The 13,167-nt window shown below is 33.7% G+C and overlaps 1 protein-coding gene across 1 annotated transcript in view; it reads right to left on the minus strand.

Moving 5' to 3' along the window:
* Nucleotides 1–13,167, minus strand: part of LOC132758584 (proto-oncogene tyrosine-protein kinase Yrk-like) — a 56,454-nt gene that overhangs the window by 13,164 nt on the left and 30,123 nt on the right. The window contains exons 8-10 of the mRNA XM_060750273.1: nt 6,261–6,365; nt 6,124–6,200; nt 4,401–4,554 (exon numbers count right to left, since the gene is read on the minus strand). Coding sequence (XP_060606256.1) covers nt 4,401–4,554; nt 6,124–6,200; nt 6,261–6,365 — 336 coding nt within the window. The remainder of the gene's footprint in view (nt 1–4,400; nt 4,555–6,123; nt 6,201–6,260; nt 6,366–13,167) is intronic.

A 13,167-nucleotide genomic window follows, 5' to 3' on the forward strand; every position in this document is an offset into this window, starting at 1 on the left:
GATCTATCTACCTACAATGTTTCATGTTGATATCTCTTATAGTTTTAGAGTTATGCCCCGGACAAGATTTTTCTATAAGGGGAGATAATTCAAAAACCAGGCAAAATAGAGTTATGGTTCTTTGACACTGCACTCCCCCTTGATGCCCTCTACCACTGTATAAAGTTTCAACAAATTATCTCCAAGGGTTTTCAAGTTATGTTCCGGACAAAGTTCAAGTTCAAAGTATTAAAATAAACAAAGGGCAATAACTCCAAAATTAGGACAAAAAGAGTTATTGTTCTTATGCACTGCACATCTACCCATTGAGATCTATTCACCTACAAAGTTTCATGTTGATATCTCTTATAGTTTTAGAGTTATGCCCCGGACAAGATTTTTCTATAAGGGGAGATAATTCAAAAACCAGGCAAAATAGAGTTATGGTTCTTTGACACTGCACCCCACCTCAATGCCCTCTACCACTGTATGAAGTTTCAACAAATTATCTCCAAGGGTTTTCAAGTTATGTTCCGGACAAAGTTCAAAGTATTAAAATTAACAAAGGGCAATAACTCCAAAATTAGGATGAAAAGAGTTATTGTTCTTATGCACTGCACATCTACCCATTGAGATCTATTCACCTACAAAGTTTCATGTTGATATCTCTTATAGTTTTAGAGTTATGCCCCGGACAAGATTTTTCTATAAGGGGAGATAATTCAAAAACTGGGCAAAATAGAGTTATGGTTCTTTGACACTGCACTCCCCCTCGATGCCCTCTACCACTGTATGAAGTTTCAACAAATTATCTCCAAGGGTTTTCAAGTTATGCTCCGGACAAGACAACGGACGGACAGACGGACGGACGGACAGACGGACGGACGGACAGACGGACAGACGGACAAGGCGCCGACTATATGCTCCCCCGAAATTTTTCGGGGAGCATAAAAACCCTCTGTTCCATGAAATGAAAAGTTCAAACCCGAAGCCTGCTAGAACAAGAAGTGATAAGCCTTTGCCACCAGCATAGAGCCAGGTCAGCCAGCACATCCGTGAAGTCTGACCAACCTCTATACTATTGGTTGCTCAATTTTTGTATTTTGATATTGAAATCCCTTTGACATGGAATGGACTGTTCCGAATTCAAAGAAAGGCAAATCTTTCACACAAATTTAACAGGCCAAGGGTTGAGTATTGAATCAAATGGAATAAGAATGCAAATGACAATACAGACAAGATCATGTCTAAATATTTTACCCGCAGATGACGGTGTATATTCGTCATCCTCTATTACTTTAGCTAGACCAAAATCTGCAACTTTCACGACACCATTTGCGCCTACCAACACATTACGTGCAGCTAAATCTCGATGAATCTTTTTATGTTGCTCTAAATATGCCATACCACTAGCTATCTATAATGGGTGGGATAATACAGTAAGGTATTAGTAATATTAAATGAACTATTAACACAGTTTGCTACCTTAACCTTTAACCTGCTGGACCCCAAGTCAATATACCCTTACCTACAGTGCACAGCCAGATTGGTTTACACATTGTTGCAATTTGTAGTGCAATTTCTCACCTGGTTCTATACTTAAGCTCTCTGTAACCCAGCAAATGAGGGTTTTTTCGAACTAATCCCCCATTCAAAACAAACTTTTACCATAACAGCTTTATGGTGCACTAGCAGTAACATTAGATTTGTTTTACCTACTGCGCTTATTTTAGAAGCTGTAAGTGTAAAAGTTTGTTTGTACCCTCGGATTAGCTGGGAAAAAAACCCCAAAATATTCTTTATTCTGGAGTAAGTCTATTTACATCTTGATATTCCCAAAATGATCCCCCCAAAAGAAAATTCCATAAACGGGTATTTGTGGAATTCAGCAGATTAAGGATTAGTGCTATATGTTTGAAGAATATAGTGTCCTACAAGCAGTTGCTCTAGAAGAAATAGAAATAAGGCCATCCATAAAAATTGTTGTTTTGCAGACAACTAAGGTACACGTAGATATAAGGTAGCTACAGTTCCTTTTTTAACATTGTATGTCTAAATCAAACATCTGTTCACAAATGTCAAAGATGAAGTATAATTTTTCTGTACTTTGAACTATGACCTTCAGGGGCAAGGTCAATTAAGGATCAAGATCATATTGTAATAAGTCAAAATTAACTTCTGGACTAGAGGTATGTTCCTTCCACTTATCAAGGATCTAAATTATACAAAGAAGCTGTTATGGCCAACATTAAAGTGATCTACAAAGTTAATATACATTGCCACACAAGCGAGGAATATAAAAAGTATCACTTAATGGTGTTCTTTTTTGGCTGCAAACCAACAATTTTTCAAGAATAGCCTATATTGTTAAAATAAGCAGTTATCAAGGAAAAGAAATGTCAAACTGTCAAGCTCTACATAGACAGTTTAACATCCTTCATCCTAACAGTGACGACAACAAGGACCTTTCCAATCAACATCAGCATTCAAACAAGAGCCAATTAAGCTTAAATTTCCCTTACTTCTTTCTTTCATTTTTTCATTTGTATGTTAAATATAAACAGTAATTTAAAATATTTCTTCGAAAATAAATATTACAAGAAGCGCCGCAATGCGACGAAAACCAGGTTTTCAACGACCAAGTTTTGTTGTGACAGCAATCAATAGGTCAAAGTGCACTGAAGTCATTGAGTAGATACTGAAAATTCTATTGTAAGAAAATTACCTTGACCTTGCTCCCAGATATCTAAGTGGCAATCCAAAGCTGCCACTCAGCAAGTTTGGTGTCAAAAGATCAAAGCAAACTCCAGTTATAACATGAAAACTAAATGCATTAACCTTGATCACAGACACCTGGGGAGCAATCCCAAGCTGCCTCTTGATATAAGCTACCCATTCATCAATTTTGGTGTCAATAGGCCAAAGCAAACTCAAGTTATTGAGCGGAAACTGAATTTCTATTTTTAGTAACAGTGACCTTGATCACAGACACCTGGGTGCCTCTTGATATAAGCTACCTACACACCAAGTTTGGTGTCAATAGGCCAAAGCAAACTCAAGTTATAGAGCGGAAACTGAATTTCTATTTTTAGTAACAGTGACCTTGACCTTGATCACAGACACCTGGGTAGCAATCCCAAGCTGCCTCTTGATATAAGCTATCCATACACCAAGTTTGATGTCAATAGCCAAAGCAAACTCAAGTTATTGAGCGGAAACTGAATTTCTATTTTTAGTAACAGTGACCTTGACCTTGATCACAGACACCTGGGTAGCAATCTTAAGCTGCCTCTTGATATAAGCTACCTACAAACACCAAGTTTTGTGTCAATAGGCCAAAGCAAACTAAAGTTATTGAGCGGAAACCAAAAGTTGACGCCGGCCCGCCTGCCCGCCGACTTCGGCATTACAATAACCTGGTTTCCGTTGAAAACCTGGTTAAAAATCCTGTACAATGTTGATTACTTTTAATTAAGCTGTTGCCGTCAGAAGTTTGAGCTAAAACTTTCACTTCCCACCCCACATAGCTCAAGGTGATAACTCTTCTTTACAAAAGGTCCATGTTATAGGACAGAACATGTGTGTTTCTCCTGTATAGACCTTTACTTAGTAATTACTTAGTTTACATAGTTTGTAGTAATTGATAATGCATAATCCAATGATTAGGGATTTTATTAAACAAAAGAAGTAAATGCCAATCTGCTTTGCTCCGCCTACTTTGTTGCAAAGGTACCAGTATGTAACAATCTCTATCAGGGTAGAAGAACACTAAATTAATGAAAGCTCTATGGTGCAGCCGAGTAACATAAAACAATCCTTTACCCAACTCTATACAAAGGATGTCAATTTCTAACAATTCAACTTCAACAAATTGCCTATATTCTCTTTCATTATACATGTATGGCAACATGTTTCCCAAAATAGTTTATCAACTAAATATACTTGTGTTAAAAATATTCATCCTTTGTTCAGAGCTTTTAAAACTGAATAAACATGAATTTGCAAAGCAGTTTTTAATTTATATATAATATAATTGTAAGTTGTGTAAACCCATATTTTTGCAGCATTTTTCAATCAATAATTCACAAAAAAATACCTAATTTTTCAAAAATTGTCGAAAAAAATACCTATACATTACTGCATAGATTATTTACAGATATATAAACATGATACTATATATATCTGTCTATTTCAACTCGATCTAGAAAGAATATGCCAAAAAACTACAGTATATGCTGTTCTATGCACAGAAAGTAGTTTACACAACACACAATCATGTAAGTCTCTATGATTAATTCAACACATAAACTAACACATTCAGGTGTAACACAATCAGTTGTAACATCTGTGTAGTAGAAATACAACAAAGGTTAACCACTAAAGACAAACATGGCTATATGCCGTCAATGTGCGAAGATTACCGTGTTTAGGATTATATTCATCATCCTCAATAATCTTAGCCAGACCGAAGTCAGCGACCTTGACAATATTATTGTCACCAACTAATATATTTCGGGCCGCTAGATCTCTATGGATCTTTTTATTTCTCTCTAAATAAGCCATGCCACTTGCTATCTGAAATATTCAACAAATTGGTCAGTGTTTAAACCATTATGTATTAAATTTTCAACATCAATTTGTCTGACTTCTATTCTAAAGGACATGTCAGGTAAAAGAAATGAGACAGAAATTAAAAAGCTCGGCAAGGCTGAATGGATGTGCAGACTGGTCTGGCTCCAGACCAGTTGCACAGGTTTCACCGGCTCAATGATTGCAACATAAATGTACATTTTCTCATAAAATGAGACATTCCATTACATATCTATATGATGCAAACATAGTGTTAAATAGTTGTAGCTTACTTTTATGTCATGACAATAACAAAAGTTGTAAAATATAAGAATCTAACACTGGCTGCCGGTACAGACCGGAATATCTAATAGCTCTCGGGTAACTGTTTACGGGGGTAATGAGGCTCTGCCTAAATTCTGCTAAGCAGTTTACCATGAGCTGGATATTCCTGTCTGCACCGACAGCCAGTGTTTGATTCTTCTTGCATATTAAATATCAATTATTTTCGAACAGAAATTACGAAAACTGATATTTTCATTACACACCTTTTTCTTATAGTAGCGTATGAACTTACAAACTTCATTCATAACAGTAAAATGATGTCATCCTTAGAATGCAATTCATTCATAAAAGGTGTGAAGCAATGACATCATTAACGACGCGATTTGTCTTACATGGGGGATGTAAGACAGGGTTTTCTACCACCGGTGTTAACAGGAGATAATCCTGTCTGATATGCAAAAATAAAAATATCTGTACCTTTACTAGGTCCCAAGATACTTGTTTTCTAAACTTATAAATAAATTGAAAAAGAGTAAGAAAAGCACAGACACTTTGAGTCTAGACACGCCCTTCCCACGCCCCTGAATGTTAAAAATTAAAACCATTATTTTTTTGCAATTACTAGTCTTAATTTGTTTTAAATATTTGTATAACATGGTCTACTGTCTAACATGTGAACAAGTTTGAATAGAATTTCATAATGTTTTAAAAATGTTTAAAAACGTTTCAATTGTTTACGCATGCTTCAATTTCCTGAAAGAATGATATTTTAGGGAGTTTTTTTAAACATTGTCAAAATAGCCGAAAACAAGTACCATGTCCAAGACATATGACCAAGTTGTAATAGTATGCAAAAATAGTTGGGCGTAAAGTTTGCCAAAAAAATTTTACATGGTGTATACAAGTGCGGATCAAGAAGCGGAGCCACTCACGTAACCCCAAGTGTCTGTGAAAAAAGAAAGGTAACATCATTTCTGTTACATTCTCTCACAAGAGATAGCAAGTCATAAAACTTCTCAAACTTTCTTTTCTTAGTCTTCTTAGTGTGACAGTACTGCAAATTTCTTCATTAAAACATAACATCACAATGTGTCCAAATATAACCCGTACTTTTCAAATATATTGAATTAATCTGTTGTAACACAACTTTCATATCGAATTGACCTTTATCAACCAAAAGACATTTACACACTGTGCAATGTTACATGTATATACAACAAAGTGACCACTAATTTTACGCATCAATTTTGTATTTATATAAACATATTTTTCTAAGAATATCATTCTTACCTGTCCAGCCATATCAACCATTTCTGGGAATTTTAGATTCCTCCCATCACCTTCTCGCAAATAATTCAGCAAAATGTCTTTTTAAAAATCTGTTAAATTATATGGTTCTTCCCTTTGAAAGACGCATAAAAACGCACAATTTATCATGCCCCTTTTTTTATAATCTGAGCCCGGGTTTAAAAATCTTCCTTTCATTTCCCGGTTTAATTTTGATGGGAAATCTGTTGTTTTGTTCCACTTTCCTTAAATTGGGAAAAAATGCAGTGAGTGTTTAAATTTAGTTAAAAATAATTTCCAAAAAACCCGGGGTAAAAAACATAAATGTGGGGCTTTAAAACCTTTTTTCTATTATACCCCCCCATTTTTTGCTTTTATTACATTATGAACAATACCAAAAGAGCAACTTAGCTTCAGCATTACAATGAATGAGGGAATTTAACCATAGATAACCATATCAGGTACTCTATACTACTAAGACAATCATATAAGGAACCCAATACTGCAAAGGCAATTATATGAGTAACCAAATACTGCTATGGCAATCATATCAGGAACCCAATTCTGCTACAGCAATCATATCAGGAACCCAATACTGATAAGGTAATCATATAAAGAACCCAATACTGCTAAGGCAATCATATGAAGAACTGAATACTGCTAAGCCAATCATATAAGGAACCCAATACTGCTAAGACAATCATATCAGGAACCCAATACTGCTAAGGCAATTATATGAAGAACCGAATACTGCTAAGGCAATCATATGAAGAACTAAATACTGCTAAGGCAGTCATATTAGGTACCCAATACTGCTAAGGCAATCATATCACGAACCCAATACTGCTAAGGCAATCATATCAGGAACCCAATACTGATAAAAATATCATACCAGGAACACAATACTGCTAAGGCAATCATATCAGGTACCCAATACTGCTAAGACAATCAATCATATAAGGAACCCAATACTGCTAAGGCAATCATATCAGGAACCCAATACTGCTAAGGCAATCATATCAGGAACCCAATACTGCTAAGGCAATCATACCAGGAACCCAATACTGCTAAGACAATCATATCAGGAACCCAATACTGTTAAGACAAGCATATAAGGAACCTAATAATGCTAAGGCAATCATATCAGGAACCCAATACTGATAAGAATATCATACCAGGAACACAATACTGCTAAGGAAAACATATGAAGTACTCAATACTGAGAAGGCAATCATATTAGGTAATAAATACAACTATGTCATTGAGTGTTTTCATTATTATACACATTGGTACATAGATTCAAACTTAAGTACCTACACTGTATTACCTTCCTGCATGTCAATTACTCATCCTATTTCCTGTTGTGTATCCTTATTCATATTTATACATATTCATATACTGCAAAATCATTATTATTTGTGGGGTACTAATTTTTCATGGTTTTTGTGGATAGGTTACTACATAAATTCAACATCTGAAGAAATTTCATTTCATTTGCTGCTAGATTTTCTTCCCCACTACATTATTTGCATTTTTTTTTTTGGCAAAAATTAATAAACCATGAATTCAATTACCCATGAAATTGTTCTTTGAGACAATGAAATTTCGTGCCCACGGAATTACGTGAATTTACAGCACAAACTCCTTTCTCTGCATTAAATCATGATCACATTATTAATTTTACCCGCCTATGTTTCTGAAAATTTAATGGACTTGCTCTACTTTGAATTCAGGATTGACCATTGTTATTCAAAGGGATTTCAATATTTGGATCTAGATTTGGAATACTGGAATATTTATCAATGACCTCATTCATCATAAATTTAGAAATTGACTGTAAATAAAAAAAACCCAACCCTTCTTGCTCTTCTTTAAATATGCCTTGATTATAATAAAAATTTTTTCAACAATTATACATTATGCCAAAGCAGGGCCTAGTAGAGGAACCATGACCATGACACAATTTTTGTGTGCGATACATTGTCATTATGCCCAGCACATTTATGCATACAATTTTTAAAATTAATCCATCAATGACAAAATTTTTGATTGGAAACAAACATCAGTGCATTTTTATTGAAACTTTCCTTTGAAATCAGAGTGTGACCTTTACTTTTTAGCTTCAGACCTAGATCTTCCACATGACAGGTATGTACAGGACAAAGTTCCCATGGACGGACGGACAGAAAGATGCAACAAAAATTATATGCCTCCCCATTTTTGGAGCATAAAATTTAGCCCAGCTTCTTTGACTTCATGTCTAATGAGAGTCATTCATTATATTTCAGAGACATGCATCACCAAAGCCCTGTCCTTCATTTGGTGAAAAGCTCATTTGCTTAGCCTGCTAGCGGCAACTGATACTACCTATGTGCCCAGCTGGCATATCTGTGCCTTCTGATCATTGTCTGCACTGTTCGCTTTTCAGTCAGTAAATATATCAGAAATTTCCCTAAAAATCATGAAGTTTTTTTGTTTTGCTTTTTTATCCAGATTTAATGATAAACAATTTCAGTTAAGATATTTAGCAGGGTAATGGTTAAGACTGAATGACTAGTAGTTTATAGTTCTCAATTTATAATTAAGTAATTATCTAAGATCATATTCAAGTACTTATATAAGTCATTCTGTCCTTAGCTTAACATTCATGTCTGCAAAAAATTTAACATTACAATATTTTCGGAAAAAAAATCTATAAAATATATATGGTTGAAAAGCATAAAAAATTAACTTTGAAAGGCGTAAAACAATCCATTCCTATAGCAGAAAACAATAATCTTTTTGTACTCAAACAGTTTAAACTAAAAGAAAAGGTGATTTAGGTAAAAATTTTATACATGTATTTAAAAGCTTGAAGTAACAAAATAAACATTAAGGTATAACATGCCGTGAAATAACAATGACATTACTGTTTTGCGAATAAATTAACTCAACCAATTACACGATCATGTTTCAATTTCTCTTAATTATATCTTAACATAACTGTTGAAACAAAATTTACAAGTTATATCCTTATTTCAATGTTGCAAAATTTCCCGTCACTGTAAACCATCATTATTATAATTATACTTAAAGGCCCATTTAGCACCAAAAATAAAACACTTTTTTTTTATTTCTCCAAAAGTTTATACTTTTGGTGTCCTGTTACAGTTTGCAAGAAGTTACTAATTGGCCATAAGGCTGAGCCATCTTTTGCTTCTTTTACATTTTTTTAAGTCAGATTTTAGTAATTTGTATGGAGGTCCAAATAAGTCAATTTTGTGCACATTTTGACAATATTTTTTATATCATATTTAAAGATATACTATGCTCATTTTTGGGTAAAATATTTTTATCTTAGAAATGTATTGAAATTCATGAAATTCTTACTGAATATGTTTAATTTGAATAAAATAATGAATAAACTATGTATAGGGAGCTGCATTCCCTATTACGGGTTAAGTAATTTAGTTGGTCTTTTCTTAAAAAACTGCCAGTTTTTTTAATGACACTATATATTTATATTGTGACCACCTGTAGCGTGTAGAGTTCAAAACATAACATATCTACTTTAAATGAAGTTGAAACATGTTTACTTCATATTAATATTTCTAAAAATCAAAGCATAGTATATCTTTAATTTTGACATTATAAGGAAATTTCAGTTGAAAGTAATGGTACTTAAGAATATTTAAATCTCTGCATTTTTATTTGACGTTACATGCAATATTTATTTAGAGTTTCACAAAAACTACCATGAATCTACAGGCAAGTTGATTTAAATAATCACTTAAAGCTACCAAAGTTACCATTCTTTTTATTACAATTCTTTTTCCTAAGTTGATTACTTATCAGGGAATTCCCTTTAATATTAATACATGAAATATACTAGTGTACAATATCAGGATATAAGAACACCCTCATTATATTCTTAATATGGACTTGAATATTTCTTAAAACCCTTAAGCGATGTTTTCTTTTACATAAAGTGTCCTTTTGCATCTTCCTGTTTAAGTTTATATTATGACTAAAATGTTTTCACTGTTATCAAGTTTACAAAGCCGGGACTAAGACTTTTTCTTCCTTGTTGGTTAAAGCATAGTTTATTACTGTCAGAGGTTTTATCTACATGAACTTTTATCTATTGAGTTGTAATGAGGAATGTCACACTAAAACTTCCTCTTTTTCCCTATACATATACTGCCCAGGTCAATATGATTTTCTGCTTGTGAATATCACATCATATTTAATAGCTCACTAGTCAATAATTGTTTTAATCTATGATGAAAAGGCAAAGATTAACTAGAACTATCACTAAATGTGATTAATACCCCCACAAGACTACTTCGGAAAAGAGGATGTTACTAGTAACAGAATACCTTGTAAAAGAATTGAAATATAGAGTTATGGTTGTGGGCAATTAAAGATAGTTGTGGTTCTTGTATGTTGCATTTCCTTTCAATGTGGTTGGCCATTGATGAAGTTTTATTGAATTACTCTGTAATAAGTCCAGAAAGACAAGGAAAAGGAACAAAGGGCAATAACTCTATAAATACTGAAGATGGAGTTATAGTTCTTATGCACTGCACTTCCTCTTATTGTGCTTGACCATTGTATGAAGTTGTTTTGAATTCCAACCAGTACATTTTAAGTTATGCTCCGGACAAGGAAAAGTATCAAAGGGCAGTAACTCTGTATTTTGTCAAAATGGAGTTATGGTTCTTGTGCAATGCACTTCCTTTTAATGTCCTTGACAACTGTATGAAGTTGTATTGAATTACAAACAATAGTTTTCAAGTTTATGCTCTGGACAAGGAAATGTAACAAAGGGCAATAACTCTGTAATTAGTCAAGATGGAGTTATGGTTCTTGTGCACTGCACTTCCTCTCAATGTGCTTGACCATTGTATGAAGTTATATTGAATTCAAACTTTTAAGTCTTCAAGTTATAGTTCAGACAAAAGAAAGCAATGGAAAAATAACAAAGGGCAATAACTCTGTAGTTACTTTAGATAGAGTTATGGTTCTTGTGCACTGCACTTCCCCTTATTGTGCTTGACAATTGTATGAAGTTGTTTCGAGTTTCAACCAGTAGTTTTCAAGTTTCAACCAGTAGTTTTTCAAGTTATGCTCCTGACAAGGAAAAGTAACAAAGGGCAATAACTCTGTAATTAGTCAAAATGGAGTTATGGTTCTTGTGCATGGCACTTCCCCTTATTGTGCTTGGCCATTGTATGAAGTTGTTTTGAATTTCAACCAGTAGTTATCAAGTTATGCTCTGGACAAGGAAATGTAACAAAGGGCAGTAACTCTGTAATTAGTCAAAATAGAGTTATGGTTCTTATGCACTGCACTTCCTCTCAATGTGTTTGACCATTGTATGAAGTTATATTGAATTCCAACAATTAGTCTTCAAGTTATAGTCCGGACAAAAGAAAGCAATGGAAAAATAACAAAGGGCAATAACTCTGTAATTACCTTAGATAGAGTTATGGTTCTTAAGCACTGCACTTCCCCTTATTGTGCTTGACAATTGTATGAAGTTGTTTCGAGTTTCAACCAGTAGTTTTCAAGTTATGCTCCGGACAAGGAAAAGTAACAAAGGGCAATAACTCTGTAATTAGTCAAGATGGAGTTATGGTTCTTGTGCACTGCACTTCCTCTCAATGTGCATGACCATTGTATGAAGTTATATTGAATTCCAACCATTAGTCTTCAAGTTATGCTCTGGACAAGGAAAATGCAACGGACCGCTGGACCGACCAACCGACCGACCGACCAACCGACCGACCACCGGGTGACTCCTATATACCCCCCCAAACTTCATTTTTGGGGGTAAAAAACACACAAACAAAAAGTAAAACCTTATAGGAAATACAAAACATAATGTTTGCTTGTTTTCTTTGAAGCGCAAGGAAAAAGAGGCACTTTAAACAAGATGATGTCAGGCATTCAACGACTACGTGAACGCTGCACAAACAAAAGTAACTCAAGTTTATACACAATATTGCGGTAATGATAAATATATAAAAATATAATCGAGAAATATGACATAAACAACAAAACGCAACAATTGCTTTTTTATGTAAAATTAACAGTCTACGATGTATGGTCATTGAATATGAGTCTCAACCTATTTTTAGACTCCAATTCAGCCAGTGAATATGACACTACACCCAGTGAATATGATTTTATAAATAGTTCTGTTGACTACTGTTTGGACAAATGAGATTGCAGCTATATTTAGATCATATAATAATGCCTTTTGCAACCAAAATGTAAAAAGGAAGAAGCAATTTTTAAAAAGTAATTTAAAATAATTAGAATTAAAAGAAATCCCTGAGGTTAAAATGAAACACATCATTTCATTGGTTTTAAGACTTCTATCAAGGAAAAAATGGTAAAAATATGAAACAGCACTTGTCTAGGATAATTTATTCAAGTAGATGCTTTTGAATATGAAATTTTACATGAAGCGCGGTCATGATTTCACGATTGCTAAAACACTAGGAAGTATAACTAAATACAACAATGTAAATGTATCAAATACTCTCGTCACACAAGACAAGTTTTATATCAACAAAAATTCCGCGAAAATATTTTCACACTCCCCTAATCGAAATGTATGACCTTCACGGTCAACAAAATACGAATACATTAAAGCTAAAAAAAAAAATCAACAGGAAGTACTTTAAAACTTCATTTTTCAAAATAAATGACCTTCACATAGTCTACAAAATTTGATCATAATGTTTAAAGATATAAATTTACAAAATGAATTTTCAAACTTCACTTTTCAAAATGTATGGCCTTCAAATAGTCTGTAAGTATTCAGAAGCAGAATGTCACAAAATTTCCAATAATTCTTACAACAATTTGAAAGTTCCTAAACTTGTAAAAATGTTGTCGAGTGAATAAATAATTGACTATTCTTGCCAAAGGCACTTCCTACCCCACAAAAACTGTCCAAAAACATGTCCATACATTCAAAATTGCCATAACACCATCAGATATGGGGTAAAAATTGTGAGATGAAAATAGAAAATTCTGCAATATTTTGCAGAAGCA

Source organism: Ruditapes philippinarum, unplaced genomic scaffold, assembly GCF_026571515.1.
Source record: "Ruditapes philippinarum isolate M1 unplaced genomic scaffold, ASM2657151v2 ctg336_1_1_1_1, whole genome shotgun sequence".
NCBI classification, from domain to species: Eukaryota; Metazoa; Mollusca; class Bivalvia; order Venerida; family Veneridae; genus Ruditapes; species Ruditapes philippinarum.